General features: G+C 48.4%; 1 protein-coding gene across 2 annotated transcripts in view; it reads left to right on the plus strand.

The window, feature by feature from the left end:
* The window catches only part of PFKP (phosphofructokinase, platelet), a 67,974-nt gene extending 46,159 nt beyond the window's left edge, over nt 1-21,815 (plus strand). Inside the window, exons 12-23 of one of the 2 annotated variants that reach the window (XM_062211091.1) lie at nt 189-258; nt 504-650; nt 4,709-4,779; nt 5,678-5,765; nt 6,499-6,651; nt 11,360-11,512; nt 14,439-14,603; nt 17,833-17,894; nt 18,930-19,041; nt 20,010-20,109; nt 20,718-20,820; nt 21,349-21,815. In XM_062211091.1, coding sequence (XP_062067075.1) covers nt 189-258; nt 504-650; nt 4,709-4,779; nt 5,678-5,765; nt 6,499-6,651; nt 11,360-11,512; nt 14,439-14,603; nt 17,833-17,894; nt 18,930-19,041; nt 20,010-20,109; nt 20,718-20,820; nt 21,349-21,499 — 1,375 coding nt within the window. In that variant the 3' untranslated portion in view covers nt 21,500-21,815. The remainder of the gene's footprint in view (nt 1-188; nt 259-503; nt 651-4,708; nt 4,780-5,677; nt 5,766-6,498; nt 6,652-11,359; nt 11,513-14,438; nt 14,604-17,832; nt 17,895-18,929; nt 19,042-20,009; nt 20,110-20,717; nt 20,821-21,348) is intronic. The other variant, XM_062211090.1, reaches the window with a different exon arrangement.
* Nucleotides 21,816-22,257: the final 442 nt, after the last annotated feature.

The following is a 22,257-nucleotide window of genomic DNA, read 5'->3' on the forward strand; positions in this document are numbered from 1 at the left end:
GCTTGGCAGGATGTGGTGAAATCCTGGGGTTAGGGCTTCTTTCTTCCCCCATGTCGAGCAGACAGAGTGGAGCATTGGCAGAACCCCTGTCTCGGGGAAACTGTTCTGTGACCCTTCTCCCTGGAAGAGTACCCCCTGCCTGTATCCAGAATTGTAACCATGGCTCCAGTGATACCTTTTTCTTCTAGGAGCTTTGAGAACAACCTGAACACCTATAAGCGACTTGCCATCAAGCTTCCAGATGATAAGATCCAAAAGGTAGGTCCTTCTATGGCCTCAGTGCCCTCCTGCCCTCATTGGTGCAGGCCCCAGCTCCACTGCGGGCCCTGGAAGCTTAACCCTTGATCTCTCTGACTGGCTGTTTCATCCTGGCCAGTATCCCAATATGGAATGAGTTTTACCTACATCTGGTCTACCATGGTGTGTGCTGCTTGCGTGGTGTGCAACAAATGCGGGGCTTGCACAAGCCCAGTGACGCTGTGCCTGCCTCTCTTGCCTTCCAGAGTAATTGCAACGTGGCTGTCATCAATGTAGGGGCGCCCGCCGCTGGGATGAACGCAGCCGTGCGCTCGGCCGTGCGAGTGGGGATCGCTGATGGTCACAAGATGTTCGCAGTCTACGATGGCTTTGACGGCTTTGCCAAAGGCCAGGTGAGTCTCCCAGAAGGTCCCATGCGGTCACACGCCCCAAATCGGATGATCATTTTACAGTAGAAGTTAGCTTCCCCGTACCTTCCAGTGCTTACGATTCAGGATTCTGTGCTATCCTGACTGTGATGATTGTTTGTTGCAGGAGAGTGGAACCTGCCAAGGCAACTGCAGGTTGGACTTGAAATTGAATAAATCTACTACAGCAGGCTAATTTTTTTAAATTAATTTATTTATTTGAAAGGCAGAGTTACAGAGAGAGAGGGAGAGACAGAAAGAAATCTTCTATCTGCTGGTTTATTCCCTAAATGGCTGCAATGGCCAGAGCTGGGCAAGTATGAAACCAGGAGCTAGCAGCTTCTTCTGGGTTTCCCATGTGCTTGGGTTCAGGGGCCCAAACACTTGGGTCATCCTCAGCTGCTTTTCCCAGGCACATTAGCAAGGAGCTGGATCAGAAGTAGAACAGCCGGGACTTGAACTGGCACTCACGTGGGATGCCAGCGCTGCAGGCTGGAGCTTTAGCCCGCTGAGCCACAGCGCCGGCCCCTGAAGGCTGATTTTTAAGCCGATAATTTTGTATGGTCTGTGAATGATGTTATAAATATCCACATGGCCCTTGGCAGAAGGGAGTCCCCCACCCGTGAGAGGATCAGGGATTGTTTATTCTCCTTTAGAATTCCATCCTAAATTATATTGCAGGCTTTCGAAGTGAGCCCAGGGTATAACATATGCACATGCTTTCTCCAGAGGCACCAGGGAAGGCCGTGTGATGAGAGTCTCCCTGTAGGCTAAGTCTAATGGGGCCCTGTAGGAAAAGTGTGTGGCACCTGGCATGTGTAAGCCCTCGCTGAACCGTAAATCTCAATAACATGGTTAACTCCCGAGTGCCTACTGTGCGCACTCCTTCTACAGGAGTCACAAGGAGTAAACCCATTGAAGCCGCACACTAAATCAATTTTCAGCCACCACCCACCTTGTGTCTTCTGCGAAAAGCTAGGCACAGAGACGTTTACTAACCTGGCCCAGTCCCCACAATAGAGGATTTTAAGCAGGTAGGTGAAGCTGCAGATCCTGTCCACTTAATCAGATGCTGTGCTGGTTGGAGTTAGTTATTCACTGTCAGGCAATAGATGTTTAATTTCTTTCTTTTTTAAAGATTTATTTATTTATTTGAAAGGCCGAGTTACACAGAGAGAGGGGAGGCAGAGAGAGAGAGAGGGGTCTTCCATCCGATGGTTCACACCCCAATTGGCCGCAATGGCCGGAGCTGTGCCAATCTGAAGCCAGGAGCCAGGAGCTTCTTCTGGGTCTCCCACGTGGGTACAGGGGCCCAAGCATTTGGGCCGTCTTGTACTGCTTTCCCAGGCCATAACAGAGAGCTGGATCAGAAGTGGAGCAGCTGAGACTTGAACCGGTGCCCACATGGGATGCTGGCACTGCAGGTGGCGGCTTTACCCACTATGCCACAGTGTGGGCCCCAGATGTTTAATTTCTTATGCTTTGGAATTAAATGAGTGGGCAGAGCAGGCAGGCTCCCTCCCCATATCCCTGTGGAGTTCAGATCTCCAAGAGGGAGATGACAATAAGTAAAAATAGACCAGGCGAGCACCTAGCTTATTAGACTGGGAGCCACACCGAGGAGGGGTAAGAATGCCCCAGGGGACTGTGACAGATCCCACAGTGCTGTGAGGAGTTCTGCAGGTGAGCGAATGGCTCCTGTGGATGTTTGCTCTGGGCAGAGGCAAGGAGAGGGCAAGGGCCCTGAGGTGGGTGTCGCCAATGTCCCAGGGTTACGGGGCCCAGTGTGCCAGGGGTACGGGAGGGACAGGGAGGTAGGAGGATGGGGATGAAAGGTAAGAATGGCCAGGTCCTTGGTAGAGCCATAAGGAGATTGGCATTCATGTTGATAAGGTGGGAGGGTTTTGAGCAGGGCAGTGAGTGGCGCATCCTGATGTGCTTCTTACAGGATCCCTCTGGGGCTTATCAAAGGCAGAAGCAGGAAGCAGGGAGACTAGCAGAAGTCTTGCAGAAACCAAGATAAGAGGCACCAGTGTGACAGGTCATTTCCGGCAGCTGTGGAGATAGTGAGGAAGGCTCCCTGGGCCTGGATGTCTTTTGAAGGCAGGGCCAGCAGTAGAGGCTCACCTGTATATGCAGAGGTGAAGTGAGGAAGCAAGGGTGACTCCCTTGCTGGCCTGAGCCCATGCCATGTTGGAGATGGGGTTCATGGAAATGGGGGAGACATGAGAGGCAATCTGGAGGCAACCTGAGGATTGGAGGTGCTCTGGGGGGTTGTCTGGAGGGCTGGTGCATATTGTGTCCCAGCATCTTCAAGGGGCTGAAGATGTGGGTTTGGGAGGCCTCCATGGTAAAGCTGTTTAAAACTGTGGAATAGTATGGGCTACTTCAAGGGCGGTCCAAAGACTGCACCCTCAAGTTCACTGCGAAGAGCGGAGAGAGGAGAGCATGAGGTGGTTTGCAGGCACCTTACAGAAGCCCTGGGGATCACACAGAAAACACTTTGTTTTCATCCAAGCTGGGGCACAGCCTAGGGTAAGATCTGAGCTCCCTCCATCCGCTCAAGTCTCAGCTGCTAAGGGTGCCAGGAGCCTTTCCATCCTGAGTCAACATTGTTTTCTTTCCTTGTGCAACCTTTGGAAGATTCTTTGGTCTCAAACCATTCTTGAGTTTTACAAAGAAATAGTGGCTTCAAACTGATCACTAGGGCTTGATCTTTCTACACTGAGTTCTTTCAGCTGTATTATGTTGGATCACATACATGCATGCATGTGTACATATATGTACACATATATATGTACACAACACAAGACACACTGACATGCTTGGAACATCTCCTTTTGATGTGAAATGATACATATTTTTTTTTTTTTTTGCCAAATAGAGTTTACCTAAAGACCTTACCACAACAAGGGAGTGGATCCAACAAGTTAATTTACCCAGGCTTGCGTGATTGGAAGCTGGAGGAGCTGGAGTTCCTCCTTCTGTGGTTCATGCTTCATCTACCACAGAATCCTCTTTTTTGAAAGACAGAGAGATCTCCCACCCAGTGGTTCACTCCTCAAATGCCTGCAACGCAGGGGCTGGGTCAGGCTGAGGCCAGGAGCCATGAAGTCAGTGCAGGTCTCCCATGTGGGCTGGAAAGCAGGCCTTCAACTATTGGAACCATCATCTGCTGCCCCCCGGGCTGTGCGTTAGCAGGAAACTGGACCAAGGAGCAGAGCTGGAACTGAAGTCCAGGCACTCTGATATTGGATGCGGCGTCTTAACCGTTGCACCAAATGCCCCTTCCACCCCGAATTCTCTATATGAGTAAGCTTAATGGGCTTCGCCACTCATCTGTTTTCCTTTCCTTTTTTTTTTTTTTTTTTTTTTTTCTTGACAGGCAGAGTGGACAGTGAGAGAGAGAGAGAGACAAAGAGAAAGGTCTTCCTTTGCCTTTGGTTCACCCTCCAATGGCCACTGCGGCCGGTGCACCGCGCTGATCCGAAGCCAGGAGCCAGGTGCTTCTCCTGGTCTCCCATGCGGGTGCAGGGCCCAAGCACTTGGGCCATCCTCCACTGCCTTCCCGGGCCATAGCAGAGAGCTGGCCTGGAAGAGGGGTAACCGGGACAGAATCCGGCACCCCGACTGGGACTAGAACCCGGTGTGCCGGCACCACAGGCACCGGCCTCCTTTCCAGTTTTTAAGAAGTTTCATTTTCATCTTTTATTAATTTATAAACCATCATGTTAATCTTCTCTTATCTCCCAGCGACCGATTTTGGGCAGCTAAAGGATTCCTCTAGTATGTGTGGCTGGGGGCTGCGGTGCAGAGGTTCCCCATGGGCAGTAAGAAGGCAGTTCCACTGGTATTCCTCATCCGTTGCTTAACCTTAGAAGTTCCCTTCACTCCCTGATATCACTGTGAGAACAGGCTCATTAGGCTGCACAAACTTTCATGGAAATGCCGCCTATTGAAGCTACAGGAACTAAGCTATTTTTAAATGTCTCTAATTCCTTTGTCTTTTTTACTAGCTGTTTCATTCTGTGTTTTCACATTAGATCAAAGAAATTGGCTGGGGAGATGTTGGCGGTTGGACCGGCCAGGGAGGATCCATTCTCGGGACAAAACGGTAAGTTTCCGAATGTCCACTCCCTGCCCTGCTCTTACAGAACAAGGAGGACATTCTGGAAGGGAATGGCTGGGTGTTGCTGCCCCGTTCTGATTTTTTGTAAAGGAACTCCAGAAGGGAGAGGCATTGGGACGGTGACCTGTTCGTGCTCCAGGAATCTGAGCCTGTTTGGGGAGCTGGGGATGCGTCTCAGGGCTGGAGAGAGAGGGCAGGGAACTTGTGGACAGACACTGTTGCTGCAGTCATCCATATGGGATGCTGGCCCTGTAGGTGGCGGCTGTACCCGCTATGCCACAGCGCCGGCCTCAGCTACTTTATTTTCTCTGGAAAGCATGACAGCACTTGGAGTGGGTTTTTGCTGGGATCTTGTGTCAGAGCATAGCCAAATATCATTTGCCTGTGGTGCAGTTGTTAATGGCATCCTTTGCAATACGTTATAACACAGGAGAGGGACCACAGGTGTGAGTGGAGGTGCTTTTGTATGAGAATAATCTGTTCACAGGTTATTTGGAACCTGGAAATTTCCATTTAGACAATTACTGTGGTAATTGCAAGCTATTCCAGGTTTGTGTTTTTTTTTTTTTTTTTTCCAACTGAGGCAGTCCAGTTTTTTTTAGGTGGAACTCTTAGCTGAAGTGATCCTTCCCATTTGCTTTTTGAAATACTGTCTTTTGTGATAAGATTCCTGGCCATTCCTGCCTTGTTCCCCTAGCATATTGCCGCCCAAGCTGCTTGTCTGCCAACCAGGATGGTGGGAAGGAAGCACCCAGCTGTCTGCTCCTGGGAGGGGGTCCCGGGGCAGAGTTTCCAAGGTGCTCACCAGCAACAGTGGGAGGTATCATGGGAAGCAGGAAGCTGGACTGTGTCTGATGCCATCTCTTGGTTGAACTCTTTTTAGTATTCTGCCTGGAAAGTACTTAGAGCAGATCGCTACCCAGATACGTACCCATAATATCAACGCCATATTGATTATTGGTGGATTTGAGGTATGTTAATTTTCCTCTCTTGGCCTGCTCGTCAGGGTTGCAGGGATGCGTGTCCTCTGTGTTGGCTTCACAATGCATAGTACTTGTTGCTCAGCCTTCACAAACTGGGGTTAAGGATTTCCTGGATGCCGGTGCCAATGGATAACTGTAATGCAGAAGAACACTAAGCCCTATGGTAACATTCACCCAGTTCCAAAAGTGACTTAATCAGGAGGTGAAAACTCGAGTCCTTCACTGGGCTGCAGCTCTTCGGTGAGTCCTGCCACATTTAAAGTCCAACAGAGACACTTGCATCTCCTGCGTTTCAGATCCATTGGCTTTTTAGAGAAGAAAGTGCTTATGTGGCTAGATTTTTAAAAAATTACGTATGGGACTCTAGCCTTTGGTTTTCTATCTAATGAGGATCTTCCCCATGATAATTTGCAATTCACTTTAAAGAAAAATGTAAGAACTTTAATCAGTTTTACAAATAAGGGATTTAGTCTTGCTTCTGGAAGATAATGTCCTGTTTTCTCCTTTCTGCTTAAAAACACTGTGTGCCCTTGTCTGTGGTCTTAATGCATCTCTATGTTGATTTTTTTAGTGGTTCCGTGGTGTCCCCTTGGGTACCTTGTGTGCTGTGGTAGAAGTGGCTGTCCCCGAGGCCCCTCTTGTGCTTCTACTCCTAGTGCTGTCCCTTGGCCCCCTCCCTGTCCCTTCCCAGCCCCCACCATTGCACACACTTGTCCAACAGGCCTACCTGGGACTCCTAGAGCTGTCCGCTGCCCGGGAGAAACACGAGGAGTTCTGTGTCCCCATGGTTATGGTTCCTGCTACTGTCTCCAACAATGTCCCAGGTTCTGATTTCAGCATCGGGGCAGACACAGCTCTGAACACGATCACCGACGTAAGTGCCTGGGCGCTCAGCAAAGCAGGTGTGGCTGACACTAACCCTCAGGGCCCCGGCGCCTTTATCTACCAGTGTGCTAGAAGCGGCCTTTTCCCGGCCGCCATGCCAGTGTTCTGAATGAGACTGTCATTATTATTATTTTTTTCAGAAAAGCATAAAGGTCCTTTAGGACCTGAAAAGTCTTTGATCTAGTTTCCCAAGTTCTTATCACCCCTTTTCCTTGGGGCACCACTGGGGTGATGCCAGGACATACTGAGAGTGAACACCAGCATCTCACGTGGGACTAGATCATGGTGTTTTGTGATTGGGACAGTCATTAAAATTAGTTTTTTAATTTTTGATTTGTTTTATTTATTGTTGTCGAGCCAGAATTGCTTCCAGGCTATGATAAATCCTGGATCCAGAGGCCCTAGCCATGACGTGTAAGTGCAAAAATTGAACAAAATACTCTGCAATTTTCTCCATTGGCCTAAGTGGACTATTTGCATTTCTTACACGTTTGCTTGTGACCATTAACATCATGTTCCCCTTAGTAAAGAGGGGTCTGTTAAATTGAATCTAAAATAGTAATGCTACTTGAATTTTTTGCCAAAAGGCAATCATAAAACATAGAAATACATTCTTCTGACCATGTTTATGAATCATACTTGGTGTCAGAAACATGGGAGTTTGAAGGTCGATATCCACCAACCAATGCATTTCATTTTTTAAAAAAATTAGAATCCATTTTTTTTTCAGTGATTCTCAAGTTCTTGTTTTGCTTTTGAGACCTAGTTCTTATGCATATTTTTCTAAGCTTTTTTTTTTTTTTCTTGAACCCTTGGCTTCCAACTTATTTCTAGTACTGGTAAATAAAAAAACAAAAACAAAGCTTTAAAAATTCAAATGGTAAGTAATGCTTAGCACTTAACTTCTTGCTTGCGAACTCCTTAAACTTTCTGCAATTTCTTCAGTAACAGAAAACCATCCTAGTGTTGCTAGTGCTGGCTGTGCCTGCTGGCGCTGGAAGCGATATTTAGCGACCTTACTTGCCCTCACTAACCTCTTGGGCATCGCTTGTGCTTCCTTGGTGGCGGCCATTGCTGCTTTTGCTGTTTCTGGGACTGGTTCGGGCTCTTGGTTGCTCACCAGATTGTGGATGCAGAGATAAATGTGTATTACAGAATGGATCTCATCACTTTTGTCATTGCTTTTTTACTTTGATTTAGCGAGATTTTGTGTGTGCGTAAGCCAAGCTTGCAGTAAAAACAACTGGAGCTTCTTGTTGTTGTTGCTTTTTTCCTAAGTATTACCTAACTAGGACAAACCTGAGTGGGGATGGGTGAGGGATTCGGAAACTGTCGCTTGTGGGCAGTGGGGACCTTCCTGCAGGTACTGCCCAAGGTTGGCTTTGATCTCCTGTAGGTATGTGATATGCACTTTCAGGCATGAAGAAAAGATTCCCCTTTTCTTCATTATAGGCTCTTCTGCTATAAAGAACTTTTTTGTAGATGTTGTTTTGTAAATCTTAATAGGCAATGCATGTGTTATAAAAATTGAAAACCAAAATATATATGGGCAAAACAAAATCCCAAATTATTATCTATTCATCTTCCTGTGGAGGGATTTGGTGACTTCGTGTATGATTTTTTAAATTTGGCATGTTCTTCATTCGGGTTCCTGAAAGCCGGGTTAATCCATGATAATGTTTGCAAAAGGAAAAGAATGAGCCGGTAGTGTATGCTTGTTGATGGCTTCAGGCAGAGCCATACATGGTAAGTGGGTGTGTGTGTTCCCCAGTGTCCAGTTTCTGGAGCCACCTGGGGTCGTGGCTGTCATCTTCACACGGGTGAGTGGAGCCAGGCTGGGCAGGATAACCTCAGTGAGTGCTGTGACCACTCAGGAGCCAGGTGAGGGATGTGAACAGAGCTGATAGTCGTTCTGGGTGCCGTGGAGGTCAAGAGAGCAACATGGGGACATGGCATCAGTCTCCCAGAGTTCTGTCTATTAAGGCCAAAATGAAGCTGACTTCTGTTTTGTAGGTTTGGATTGCGGTCTGCACGAGGCTAAACTGGCCATTACAAAAAGAGAAGGCGGCCTGGTGGGGACGTGAGGTGACTGGACCCAGGTCCCTCAGGGTCACTCCTGCTGCTGGTCATGAGATCCTCAGGCTGAGAACCTGCCACGAGTTAGTGTCGGATCACCTAGGATCTCAATAGCTCAAAGCCGCTTCCCCACACAGGTTACCTCGTGGCTGATGGCTTGGCTCCCTGCTTGGCCCTGGATGGCATGTCATTTGGATTTATAATCCAGGGCTACCTCTCGGCACCAACTGCTCCCCTGTTGTTCAGAGAACTTGGTGGTTCTCAGTCGGGGATGATTTTGCTCCCCAGGGACACCGTGATGGTCAGAACTGGGACCAGGGATGCTCAGAGCTGCTGCCTGACATCGCACACGTGCAGGGCGGTCCCCACCGTCGGGAACTGCCAGGTTCAGAGTGCCAGCCTGGTGGAGGTCGAGACACACTGAGCTGGTCGTATTTAATCCAGCAATCTTTGAGTTTGGATGTGTAGTCACTGTCCTCACTGGTTCTTCTCCACCGGTATTGATGCGTACGTAGCGTACAGACGCGCACCCCTCGGGACGTCTGCCTGATAATGGTTAGTAGTGGGGCATTTGGATGGAGAAGAGTGAACAGAATACGACAAAGCAGCTATTTTAGGAAATCCTCATGTTACAGCTATTTCCATTGGACTTAACCTTGTGTTCCCTTAATGCTGGCACAATCCTTTGTTCTGGTCTAAAGAACAAGCAGAGCGAGCCGTTGAATGCCGTGAAGGCAGCCCGACCACAAGCCCTGCTGATAGCTTCGAATTTTAGGATCACAAAGAAATAGGAAACTCTACTTATGTCCCTCCAAACTCCGGCCAGTCTGTTCTTGGTGTGGGCAGCTCCAAATGTCTAGGGTGTCTTGGTGGTGTCTGAAGATCTGCACACCCGGAGTGCAAGGCAGGGCAAGTCGCTGCTGCTCTCCGCCAGCCCTCCACGGTAACAGGGCTGTGCATTGTCTTTAGAGTTCCGTGCTTGCCTGTGCAAGGGCCTGGTGCCAACATTCCCTCTTGCCTTTTTGGCTATTGAAGGGAGATAAAGAGGGGCAGGGATGAGGAATGGAAGGTGTAACGTGTTTGCAGCAATTCAGCCGTCCTCAGAGTTTTCAGAGTGGGGTTAAGGCTCACATCCCCTCTACCCACCACCTATTCCTCCTCATACACTAGAGGCCCAGTGGCTCTCCCAAAACGCTCACCCCTGAGGCTTCTCGCCTGCTTCCGTCGACAGCATTTGCAACAGAGAGCAGAAAGTGCGTAGTGCAGGTGGTGGCCGGTGAGCGCCCCCAGGCATCTCCTTCGTGCTTCCGAAGCAGAGTTGCCTTCTGAATGGGGTCCTTTGCCATGAGGTTGCAGATAAAGCCTGAAAGGCAGAGCCCCTACGATACCGCATGCTGAGCAGAGGTGGTGGGCACACGGGAGAAGCTACTCACACTTCCGTCACCCAGTGCTGGCTGACCTGTCTCCCTGTCCTCCTGTCTTCTCTGTGAACTAACCTCTAGCAGGTCCATGACCCCACTGTCCAGAGTCCTCAGGCCACAGCGGCTCTAGAGCTCAGCATGGCTCAGGTTGCCGAAAGGCCATACAGGGAGCTGGTCATGTATTGCATGACCCTCCCATGGAGGCAAGAGTCGCACTCTGCGCTCAAATGTTAATACCCTAGTATTTCTGCAGCCAGATGTACTGATGCGTACATTAAGTGGGACAAATAGAAGACTACAACTGTGTGGGTTTTGCCCCCATATATTTTACACCACCACCTTGCAGTGTCTGGAGCTGCTTGGATTTAGGAGTGGTGGGTGAGTGGACTGGCATCCTGCTACTAACTCCACTAACACCCTGGGCAGATCACTCAAACCTCTGTCCTGTGCTGGAGAACAACTTGCCTTTTTGTCATCAGAGCCACTTTCTCGCCCTGGGATTCCAAAGCAATCCATCGGGGGATTCTCGCGGACCCGTCCTGTTGGATGTGTGAGACTTGCCAGGGGCCATGACAAAGCAGCTCCCTCCCAAAGGGCAGCGGATGCCAGGGCTCCCGGCTGAGCAGGTCCCAGGCGAGTAATGTCGCCGCATCGCTGCATGCTGTGTTCCGGGCTGCATGGCACCTGCCTGTAGGTTACCCCACGCTGCATCCGGGTGATGCTGGTCATTTGATGTCTTTACAGCCCTGTGCTTCTCTCAGCGGCCCCTCCCCGGCCCCACCTGCGGAAGGAGGATCGGCCCCTTGCTCTTAAACTTTCCAGCCCGACTGGCTCTCTCCACCCACTCTCAGATGCCAAGAAATGAGCAGCTGTTCCATCCAGAGACTAACACTCTGCTGCCTCCTCTGCCACTTGCTTGCCTGCCGCCTGCTTTGCTGTCCGCTTGGCACTCACCTCACCTCCGTGGCTTGTAGCAGCCTCCTATGGGGAGGAGGACGAGAGCTACACCACGCAGCCTTGTCGAGGCACATCCTGCTCCTGCCCGATGCAAATCCAGGTGTCCCCTTCAGCTCCATGCAGCGTCCCGCTGTTGGCCCCTGGGTCCCTTCCTGCCACATCCCCAGAGCCACAGCAAAGCGCCCAGTGACTGGCACATGACATGCCTGCACCCTGCTAACTGCCATGGCCCTGCTGCTTCAGGCTTACCACAGCATGCTCATACTGGGCGAGGCGCGAACACGCTACGAGGAGTTTTGCATCCCTATGTGCGTCCTGCCGGCTACTATTAGCAACAATGTCCCAGGCTCAGACCTAAGTATTGGTTGTGATACTGGCCTGAATATGATTGTTGAGGTAAGAGAATTCTGTTTCTACTCACGGCTTTCATTTGTGTGTTTTCATGATTTGTTTCTCCTGCCCTAAGATCGCCCATCAGGTTGAACTCTCATCCTAGGGTCTTCGTTTTGTTTTTTGACCCCAACTGGAAAGTAAAATGAAAAACTCATTAAGTCTTTCAGAATGAATGAGCCAAACTTACTGCAGTTCTTTTTTTCTTTTTTATATATTTATTTATTTTGAAAGAGTGAGAGAGAGAGAGAGAGCGCTTCCATTTGCTGGTTCACTCCCCCCAGATGGCTGCAATGGAAGCCAGGAGCCAGGAGCTTCATCCGGGTCTCCCACATGGGTGGCAGGAGCCCAAGCACTTGGGCCATCCTCCACTTCTTTTCCCAGGCCACCAGCAGGGAGCTGGATTGGAAGTGGAGCAGCCAGGACACAAACTGGTGCCCACGCGGGATGCTGGTGTCGCAGGCAGTGGCTTAACCCTCTGCGCCACAACACATGCCAATCCCTAGACTTTTTTTTTTTTTAATTCACACTCTGCACAACAGGCTTAATTTTATCGATTACAAACAGGATGCTACATGTGGTCCTTGGGATGCTATCGCTATATCACGTGAATGAGGTAAGCTGTGGGATCATTCCTGGAGAGGTGCTTGTTTCTCCTGCCCAAGGTTGAGTAGGTAGAGGAAGCTCCTGTAAAAAAGTCACAGGAGCAATGCAGAAAGGGAACGTAGATGCTGGTAAGCGTGAAAGCCCCAAGCAAGAGCAACGCTGATCCAAACCAAGGGAGCCACAGGCTGCTACTTGGAGGTGCAGTCTTCCTGGTGAGATGACAGCCATGCTCTCCAGGAGGGCGGCTGTACCCACAGCACCTGCCGGAGGAGGGTTTGGTCTAGCAGGTCTTGGATGTGATGCTCACAACCCCAGGGCAGTGCCCAACACCCGCCACGCACTGATGGGCCCCATTTGCTGAGCCATCTGTGGTCTGCGTGTTAGACAGGAGAGGACTTCGCTGCAGGAAGCGGTCCTCACTCCCACGGAAGAAAGGATGGTGACCACACCTGTGGTGTCCATCAGACTCCTGTGCCTTCCAGAAGGGCAGCCAGCCGCTGCCCTCTCTCTGCAAATGTTTATGTCTGAGTCCACACCTGTGTTTATGGGAAAAAAAAATCACAGTCCTGGAGAGAGAGAACACTTGGCATAGAACCTTGGGAAGAGCAGGTTGTGTTCCAAGCTCACTCTGCTGAGCTGAAGTCTGAAGCAGGGAAAGAAAGAAAAGGTTCACCTAGACCCAGCATCCTAAATCTCAATTTTAATCTAAGTATTTGACTCTGATACTGATGGATACATCCTCAGTGTCTTCCTCGTGCACGTGTTCTTGTGCTGCCCCACAGAAGCGTGATGGCCTCATTCCTGAATTAGTGGCTCCCTCGGGAGCCTACCCACAGAGTACCCTCCCCAGACATCTGTTCTTTGCATGTTAAATAAGATCAGAGACAGACCAGTGCAATGGCCGCTGGCTGCTGAGTGCTGCTAGGGCTCAGACATTAGCCCCTCCTGACCTGCCTAGAGTCATTCCAGATGTACTGTTGATGGCCCCCTGCCCATCTGGTCCCCTGAGTTGGGCAGGTGGTCGGCTACCTGGAATGGATACCACCACAGTCAAGGGAAGACTCGCCTTCTAGCTCGTCAGCGGAGAAAGTCTGTGTCCTCATAGTAAAAGTCACTGACTCTCTCCATCTCAACACTGGTAAATTCCATCTTTTCATGTTTGGCTTTTAGTTTTGTTTTTTTTTTTAAACATGGTAGCAAAATGTTAGAGACATTTATGGTTTGGGGATTTTTCTGTGGTGAGACACTTCCTGGCTATTTCCCTTGGAGAACTGTCTGTGTGTGCTTTTGTAGGGCGTTGGCATTAACAGGCAGATTTGCACAGTGAAAATACCAGTTCTGCCCGGCTGGTGCAGCTTGCGACTTCCGTCCACGCTGTGCTGGGCAGGGGTCGTGACCCTCCGCAATGCTTCCCCCACCCCCCCAGGAAGGAAGCCCCCTCCATGTGCCACCCACACTTGTTGCCCTGGTCATTCCCTCGTCAGTACTGCTTTAAGTAATTGCAAGAGACGTGGCTGAGATGGCTTACTATTTTTAGAAGAAACTAATTCCAGCCTTCAGACGGTGATCTAGGTAACAGTAGTGTTTGGGAGCTATGGATTATAGCTTTAGGCAAAGGTGACTGTTCCAACTCAGCTATTTTTTGTTTTCACGGTTTGTGGCATCCGCAGTCAGGGCTTTTGCTCAGCTGTTAGGTTCAGTGCGGAGTGATTTGCTCCATTTCTCATCAACAGCCTGTCTGGGTCCTTATTTGGAAAAGCGCACGTACAAATGGACCTGACAACTGAACTGCTTCTCCGCCAGTATTCTTGGTGCCCTTAGCATGATTGCAGCGTTAACTGAATTCAGGACACGATTCCGCCACCTGAGGGCGCACACATACGGCAGATTCCACTAGAGAAGTAATCCATGTGGTTTTGCACGTCTACCTGTAGGGACCTGACATCTGGTTCTGGGTCCTGTTCCTTCCCCGTCTCCCCCAGAATTAGTCTGGAATTCAGACCACGTGATGCAGTGTTCAGTACCTGGATGCCATAGGCGAAGACCCAATACAAACACAGCCTGGAGTCTGCATCCCAGCCCTGTGGTTGCCATGCGCTGTTTGGATCCACATCTACTGCTCACATTGGTGCTCAGAGGCAGCCCCCTAGGTGGCCGTGCACACCGGGGGTTCTCTGTCCAGTGCTCTGACTGCATGTTCTGCCTGGTGGAGGGACTTGCTGCCGCTCCTGGGGGGGGGAGTGCAGCTCTCAGCTAGTGAACGAACACCCCGGTGCTGGGTGAGGGCCCTGGGTTTGAAATGACTGACATCCTTTTCTGTGACCAGACGTGCGACCGCATCAAGCAGTCAGCCAGCGGGACCAAGCGACGCGTGTTTATCATCGAGACCATGGGCGGCTACTGCGGCTACCTGGCCAACATGGGGGGGCTCGCGGCCGGAGCGGACGCCGCCTACATCTTTGAAGAGCCCTTTGACATCAGAGATTTACAGGTGTGTAAACGGCGTCGGTTCCCGGGGAGCTGTTTGCTCAGGGCATCCGGTGCTGCTGCAGGAGTAGCAGCATTTACAGTTGGTGGGTTAATTTTTTATTGAGAGGACAAAGATGGCACTTGTGAAATGAAACTTCTTTTTAATCTTTCCGTTCATTTTAATTAGCTTGTGGCAGAGTCAATGTAACTTGTAGATAGAATTATTTTTTTTTTCATATTTATTTATTTGAGAGGTAGAGTTAGAGGAAGAGAAAGAGAGAGAAAAAGATCTTCCATCCACTGTTTCACTCCCCAGATGGCTGCAATGGCCATAGCTGAGCTGATCCGGAGCCAGGAGCCAAGAGCTTCTTTTGAGTCTCCCACACAGGTGTAGGGGCCCAAGCATATGGCCCATCTTCCACTGCTTTCCCAGGCCATAGCAGAGAGCTGGATCGGAAGAGGAGCAGCCGGGACTAGAACCGGTATCCATAAGTGATTTGGTACTGCAGGCAGAAGTTTAGTCCACTACACCAGAGAACCAGCTCCTGTAGATAGAATTCTAAGAACATACATCTGATAGTCCCTTTCTCTCTCCCTTCCTTCTTCCTTCTCCCTTTCCTTTTTGCCTTTTGCACTTTGAATTATCCACCTTTTTGAATTCAGGTCCATTTACTCTAACATGTGGAGCTGTCTCAGTAAATGACAGTGAACAGGCATGGTTCAGGGCACCCTCCCACCCCCCCTTTTTTAATTTATTCTCTTGAGAGGCAGAGTTAGGAACAGAGAGAGGGAGAGACAGAAAGGTCTTCAGTCTGCTGGTTCACTCCCTAAATGGCCGCAGCAGCTGGAGTGGGCTGATCGGAAGCCAGGAGCCAGGTCTCCCACACAGGTACAGGGGCCCAGGCAGCTGGGCCATCTTCTGCTGCTTTCCCAGGCCATTAGCAGGGAGCTGGATCGGAAGTGGAGCAGCTGGGACTAGAACTGGCCTGCATATGGGATGCCAGTGCTCCAAGCAGATGCTTAATCTACTATGCCACAGTGGTGGCCCCACCAATTTTATTCTTGCGTGTGAAAACACAAGCTTCTGTTATACATTTTTGTCCTAATTATTTTGTCTACCAAGTAAGTAACTGATATTTTTCATTCCTGTAAGATAAATCATTTAAAGAGGGTATTTACTTGTTTAAGGTTATTCAAACACTTCGGCAGTTTCTCTTAGGTCTTTGGAAATATTTCCAGCAGTCCCAGACTCGTGTGGGTCCTGTGGATCTGGGGTTGGTTACCCAGTGCTATTGACCTCTGTGAGATGCTGACTTTAATTAGGGAAGCTGAGGTGTCCACTGAGGTGGCAGGACCAGTCACTGCTGAACTCTACATCTGTGTTGTTGGTGGGGACACGCGGTGCCAGTGAGAAACAAAACAGGAGCCAAACTCATTACTTCTCATTACTTTGTGCTGCTTTAAAAATGTTTGCAAGTGCTGTTTTCTTAGAGCACTTTTAAGGTCACAGGAAAACTGAGTGGAAAGTACAGTACAGATTGCTCAGGTACGGCCGGCCCTCCAGGCACAGAGCCTCCCTTGTCAGCACCATCCCCCATCAGAGAGGGTCACTGATGAACCTCCACCGACTCTCCGTCGCCCAGAATGTGTGTTCCATGAGCAGTCACCCTAGGTGTTGCTGCAGCTTCTTGCACATTGTAAGGTCTCTGATGCCTGGTCTGTTTCTAAAACAAGAGGAAGGCTACAGCTTTGCAGGTCCTGGCTCTTGCAGGTGAAGGGCTGGTTGCGCTGAGCCCAGCTTCTCGTCTCCTTTGCCTCCTTGAACAGGAGTGGCCACAGCCTTTCACCAGGCTTCTGAATGGGAGGAAAGACACTGGTGGGAGCCTCAGTGTGAGCGGGTAGCGGGCTCATGGATTGGGTGGGGAGTCTGGGCTGGACCCGTGGCCAGCCCCAGTTTGGATGGCACAACACCGCTGGATCCAGATGTGGATCCTGTAGCATCAAGCTGCTAAACTCCATGCAGGAAGATAGCTGTTGGCAGATGAGATACACCTGGGGCTAATGGCTTTTTTTTTTTTTTTAAGATTTATTTATTTGTTTGAAAGGCAGAGTTACAGGGAGGCAGAGACAGAAAGAGGTAGAGACAGAGAGAGTCTTCCATCCGCTGATTCACTCCCCAGTTGGCTGCAATGGCTGGAATTGTGCCAATCTGAAGCCAGGAACCAGGAGCTTCTTCCAGGTCTTACACGGGGGTGCAGGGGCTCAAGGACTTGGGCTATCTTCCACTGTTTTCTCAAGTCGTAATAGGGAGCTAGATCAGAAAGTGGAGCAGCCGGGACTCAAACCGGTGGCCATATGGGATGCCAGCACTGCGGGTGGCAGCTTTACCTGCTACATCACAGCACTGGCCCTGCCAACAGGTTTCTTAAAAAGGTTATGATCTTACCTGTTTCTGAATGGAATTAATCAAGGAAAGACATACTTATTACTCAGCTGTGACATGGGCATCTGAGCCCTGGATTTCTTCACAATATTGGATTAAATATGCTTCAGGGATCTTTCAGAAGGTATCACCTGTAGCAATGACAGTGGCTCTTGACACACAGTAGCTACTCAAGAAATGAAAGATTTGCTCATACGTAAAAGTCTACTTTTTAAAAGATATCATTAGAGAATTACCTCTTTATAATCCTCCTCCTCACGTGAAATGAAACAGGATATTTTTGCACATTCCTGTTTCCTTCAAGATGTAGTTGCCTTCTACAATTTGTGTATGAATCGAGGTCCCTAAAGTTTTCTTGGTCCAAGAATGTTCATTGGACAATTATATGTATAAAGTCAGGCAACGGATACTTTTTTCTGAGAGCTCTGAGACAGAAATGGCTAATAACAGTTAAATGTTATAGATACCAGTCAGATATACAAAGTAAAGGGGTTAAAGGAAAACCGATTTATTTTGGAAAGCATTTCTGATGAAAATTGTAAGCTGCATTCACTAAAAGTATCCCCACTCCAGGAGCTACTCTCGCTCTCATCACACACACTGTGTCATCTTGCTTCATTTTTGTTACCTTTGCCTTTATCACTCCCCAACAGATTTCTGTTAGTTTCCCACAAAAACAAGCTATGAAAGCAGTTGCCTTCTTTGTGTTACTCGGGGCATCACTCATTCCAGCACTTAAGAGTTGTATGAACCCGGCACACAGTAGGTGCCTAATAAGGTTTTTATCTAACAAAATACTCTTTTCTAGTCCAATGTGGAGCACCTGACAGAGAAAATGAAGACCACTATTCAGAGGGGTCTTGTGCTCAGGTAATGGAAAAACATTTTTTTGTTGTTAAATTTTTAATAGGAAGTGTGGTCTTGCAGGTGGTTTTTTTTTTTTTTTTCCACAGATGTATTTGAAAGGCTGAGTGACAGAGGTAGAGGGAAAGAGACCTCCCATTTGCTAGTTCACTGACCAAATGACTACAACAGTCAGGGCTGGGCCAGGCTGAACACAGGAGCTAGGGCTTCATCAGGTCACCCACATGAGTGACAGCGACTCAAGTCCTTGGGCTGCCATCTGCTGCCTCCCAGGTGCATTAGCAGGAAACTGGACTGGACTCAGAGGAACAGCATCTGGCACTCTGATACGGGATGTTTGCATCCCAAAGGGCAGCTTACCTAGCTGTGCCACAACCTGCACCCTTAGAAAAACAGTTCTTGTTTTAGACCTAGGTTGTTGGATAAAAGCCATCATGATCTGAAACCTGATAAGCAGTTGCCGTAGATTCTCATCGTGAATACTGAAGATAGCAAAGCAGCAACTGTACATTGTGTTAAAAACTTGCATTTAAATAATTATTTTTTTAAAAGTTATCTCGTTATCATTTTTAAAGATTTGTATATTTATGATGAAAGGGAGAATTAGAGAGGTAGAGATTGATTTTTCCATCTGCTGGTTTTATTCCCCAAATGGCCAAAACAGCCAGGGCTGGACTGGGTCTCTCACATGGGTGCAGGGGCCCAAACACTTGGGTCATCTGCTGCTTTCCCAGGTGCATCAGTGAGCTGAATCAGACAAAGTAGAGCAGCTGAGACTCAAATCCGTGCTCCTACGGGATGCCTGCTTCGAAGGCGGTGGCTTAACCTGCTGCACAACAACACTGGATTCTCCTAATCTTTTAATTAAACAATTAGGTCTTAGCCTTATGATGAGGGAAACACGCAGAGTGAAAGTAGTAGAGGGCTTGAGGCCAGTCTGACAGGTGGCCGCAGACCCTGGGGCCATCAGCAGGCCCACGGGGCAGAACAAAGCCTTGCACACCAGTGGCTGGTAACTTGGTTCCTTTGCATTTGTTCCAGGAATGAGAGCTGCAGTGAAAACTACACCACGGACTTCATTTACCAGCTCTATTCAGAGGAGGGTAAAGGAGTGTTTGACTGCAGGAAGAACGTGCTGGGTCACATGCAGCAGGTAGGCCAGAAGTCCCTGTGACCCTGCGTGGCCCCTGTGGTCCGACCAAGCAGGAAACAAAGTTGTTATTCAAGTGACTTTATATCCATCTCACTTTAGTCATTTTGGGGAAGAAGAGGTGTATATGTAGGTAAACTCTGAGATGATGGAAAACATCTGAAACAAAACAGTCATGCCAGATATCATCAGCTTTACGATTCTTTGAAAACTAACTTTCCTGTGTACGGTGACACCAGTTCGTTGGAAATTCTTATTCAGATTAAATGTTTATTATATATCAGGGCCTAGGATGATTTAAAATGAAGTATCACAAATGATACAGAAAGTCTACACAAAATCAGAATGATTTGGGAAGCGTCATAGGGGACAGTCCCCGTGTAGGATTTGTAGGCATGCTCCAAATTACACAGCAGAGCTGAGCTGGGGGACAGGCGGCCCCAGGGCTACCGATCTGCACGTCCGCGCTCCTTCCTTGCCTCCTGTTCCGGGGAAGTTTTAAATAAGGGCCCACTGATGCATCTCAAAAGGTTCATGAAGCCCCCTGAATCGTAGAAATTGTAGCTGTGGGTGTATTTCTGTGAAAGTGAGTCTTCAGAATTTACCAGGCTCTCTCAAACTGTGACCCGCACCCACCTCCATGTAAGTCTGAGAAATCCTAATGTAAGATTCAAAAAAGAAAGGATGTAAGTTGGCTTGTGCAGGTGATTAAAGATCGCTGTTTTACTCGAAGGCAAAGTACTGAGACGCTTTCCTAACATGTAGCACGTGCTGCAGGTCACAGATGTCTGCTTTGTTCTGCCCCAGCTAAAAACGTGGTGGGCAGAAATACGCAAAACAAAGTTATATTTGCCATTGGGTCTCTTAAAAATGTCAGTTTTGTCAAGCCAGTCTTCATTGCTTTACTGTAAAAACACTGGGAAGAGTGCTGATGTGTAACCATTATGTCATTTAACTTTAACCGCCAACAGGGTGGAGCACCTTCTCCCTTTGATAGGAACTTTGGAACCAAAATTTCTGCCAGAGCCATGCAGTGGATTACCATGAAACTGAAGGAGTCTCCGGGCAAAGGTACGAGGCCAGAGGGGAGGGATGGCTGGGATGCTGAGAAGCAAGATACCGCGTTTCAGGAAGCAGTGCCTGTTCCCCCTTCAGTTTAGCACTGAGCTGCTTGTGATGGCTCTGCTGTACTCCCGCCAGTATGTAACTGCAGTCCTGCAACGGATGCCCATCTGCTATTTCAGTACGTAGGGCAACATGTACTCAGCACCAATGTGAAAGACCGCTCCTTGCCAGGACTCCCTCATTTTCTGTGCTGTCCACGCTACTTCTTGGGGTGTGGGGAGTAAGGGAGGCCTTGGCACAGCCAGGGCCTCTCTTCTCTCAGGTTCTGGAAGGACTGACAGCTTTCAGAGGGGAGCCGCGCTGGGAACTTCTGAGTACGATGCTGGTCATATTGCGTAGGGGTTCACACCACCCATCAGAGTTCCCCAGCGTGCTTATCAGAACCGGATGTCTCTGGCTCATCCCAGGGTGGTTCTGAGGAATCTGAATTCTTACCTCCCTACAGCTGGCAAGACCTTTCTTCTCTCCTTACTGTTCCTTCTTTCGTAGACCATCTTTGTTGCCCATTCATTCAACATGAGTTTTTAACTTTCTTTTTTTTTTAACTTTTACAGGGAAAAGATTTGCTTCTGATGATTCCATTTGTGTGCTGGGAATAAGCAAAAGAAATCTTCTTTTTCAACCTGTGGCAGAGCTGAAGAATGAAACAGATTTTGAGTAAGTCAATGAAGCACTGTCCATCTACATTGCATGAGAAGGCACGGGTAATTAATGGGCGTCATTAGGACAGAGAAACAGCGTACTGCACTTAACCATACGTAGCTCATTCAGAATGTTGAGGAATACACAGCCTCTTCTGAAGCTACGTTAAAAAAATCCTAGACTTTTAGAAATAGGGCAGAACTTTCTGGAATATGAGATTAATGGTTTTTTTAAAATTTAAAAAAAATTATTTTATTTTTTATATATTTTTTATTTTTTTTTTAGTTTTTATAGTTTTATTTTTGTTTTTTTATTTTTTAAGTTTTTTATGTCTTACTTTTTTATCTTATTTATTGTTTCTTTAATTTATTTTTTTATATTTTCTTTTCTTTTTTTTTTTTATAGAGATTAATGGTTTTATTTGACACATGAAATCTTGTCATTTTTCTGGCCAGTCTTTTCCCTGCTGGCCCAGGGCAGTACAGCATTCAGAAGCTGTCTTCTCCTGGCAAAGTAGAATATCACTGTTGTCTTCCTTTGTAGGCACAGAATCCCCAAAGAACAGTGGTGGCTAAAACTGCGGCCTCTCATGAAAATCTTGGCCAAGTACAAGACAAGCTATGACGTGTCCGACTCCGGCCAACTCGAGCCTGTGCGACACCGTGGTGGTCCTGAGGAGCCTGCAGCCATTTGAAGTCCATGGGCCAGCCATACCTACCTACACAGCTGTCTAGGCAGACCTGGAACTCACCAGGGACCGTCCTTTTTTTGTAACATTTAAGTTATTTATCAGCACTTTATCCAAGTATTGTTAACCGAGTATTGTTGACAGTAATACCTAATCAGAGAGCACCGGTCACCAGTGTCATTCTCCCAGTCAGATCCTACAAAATGAAATGCCAGGCTCATGTGCTCACTCCAGTGTGAGTTATCTACTGTACGCTGTACCGTCTCATGCTTTAAGATATGTGTACCTAGTGGAATTAAACATTTGGCCTACACCCCAACAACAGTCTGTTTACTGTTCAAGATTTGTGGGTAGCTACCACAGTCATACAAGGAGGAAAAAACACAGTGCTTTGAAAAATAGCCAACTGTGACCCACAAAATAAGCTGAGAACTCCCCTTCGGCTCAGGCTGAGAGTTAATAACAGAGAACAATTCTGGGCCAGGACACTGGAGCATGGAGCCTGGATCTTTCTTGGTGATGACGATGGGGCTGGATGAGATTACTTGACTTGTGTTCTCTTTTTAAAGGGAGATGAGGTGTGCAGAATCCCAAAGATTGAAAGACACAAGCATGTGCCTTAAGAATAAGGGAATCCTATAACGTTAAAACCACCAAGGGGTTTCTAAAAAGAATTTGATACCCAGCCTCTCCTCCAGACCAAGCCATCACAGTTCTGAGCAGGTCCCAGGAGAGGACTCTCGATTCTGCCGAGCTGTCCGTTC

The sequence above is a fragment of the Lepus europaeus genome, chromosome 14 (assembly GCF_033115175.1).
Source record: "Lepus europaeus isolate LE1 chromosome 14, mLepTim1.pri, whole genome shotgun sequence".
NCBI classification, from domain to species: Eukaryota; Metazoa; Chordata; class Mammalia; order Lagomorpha; family Leporidae; genus Lepus; species Lepus europaeus.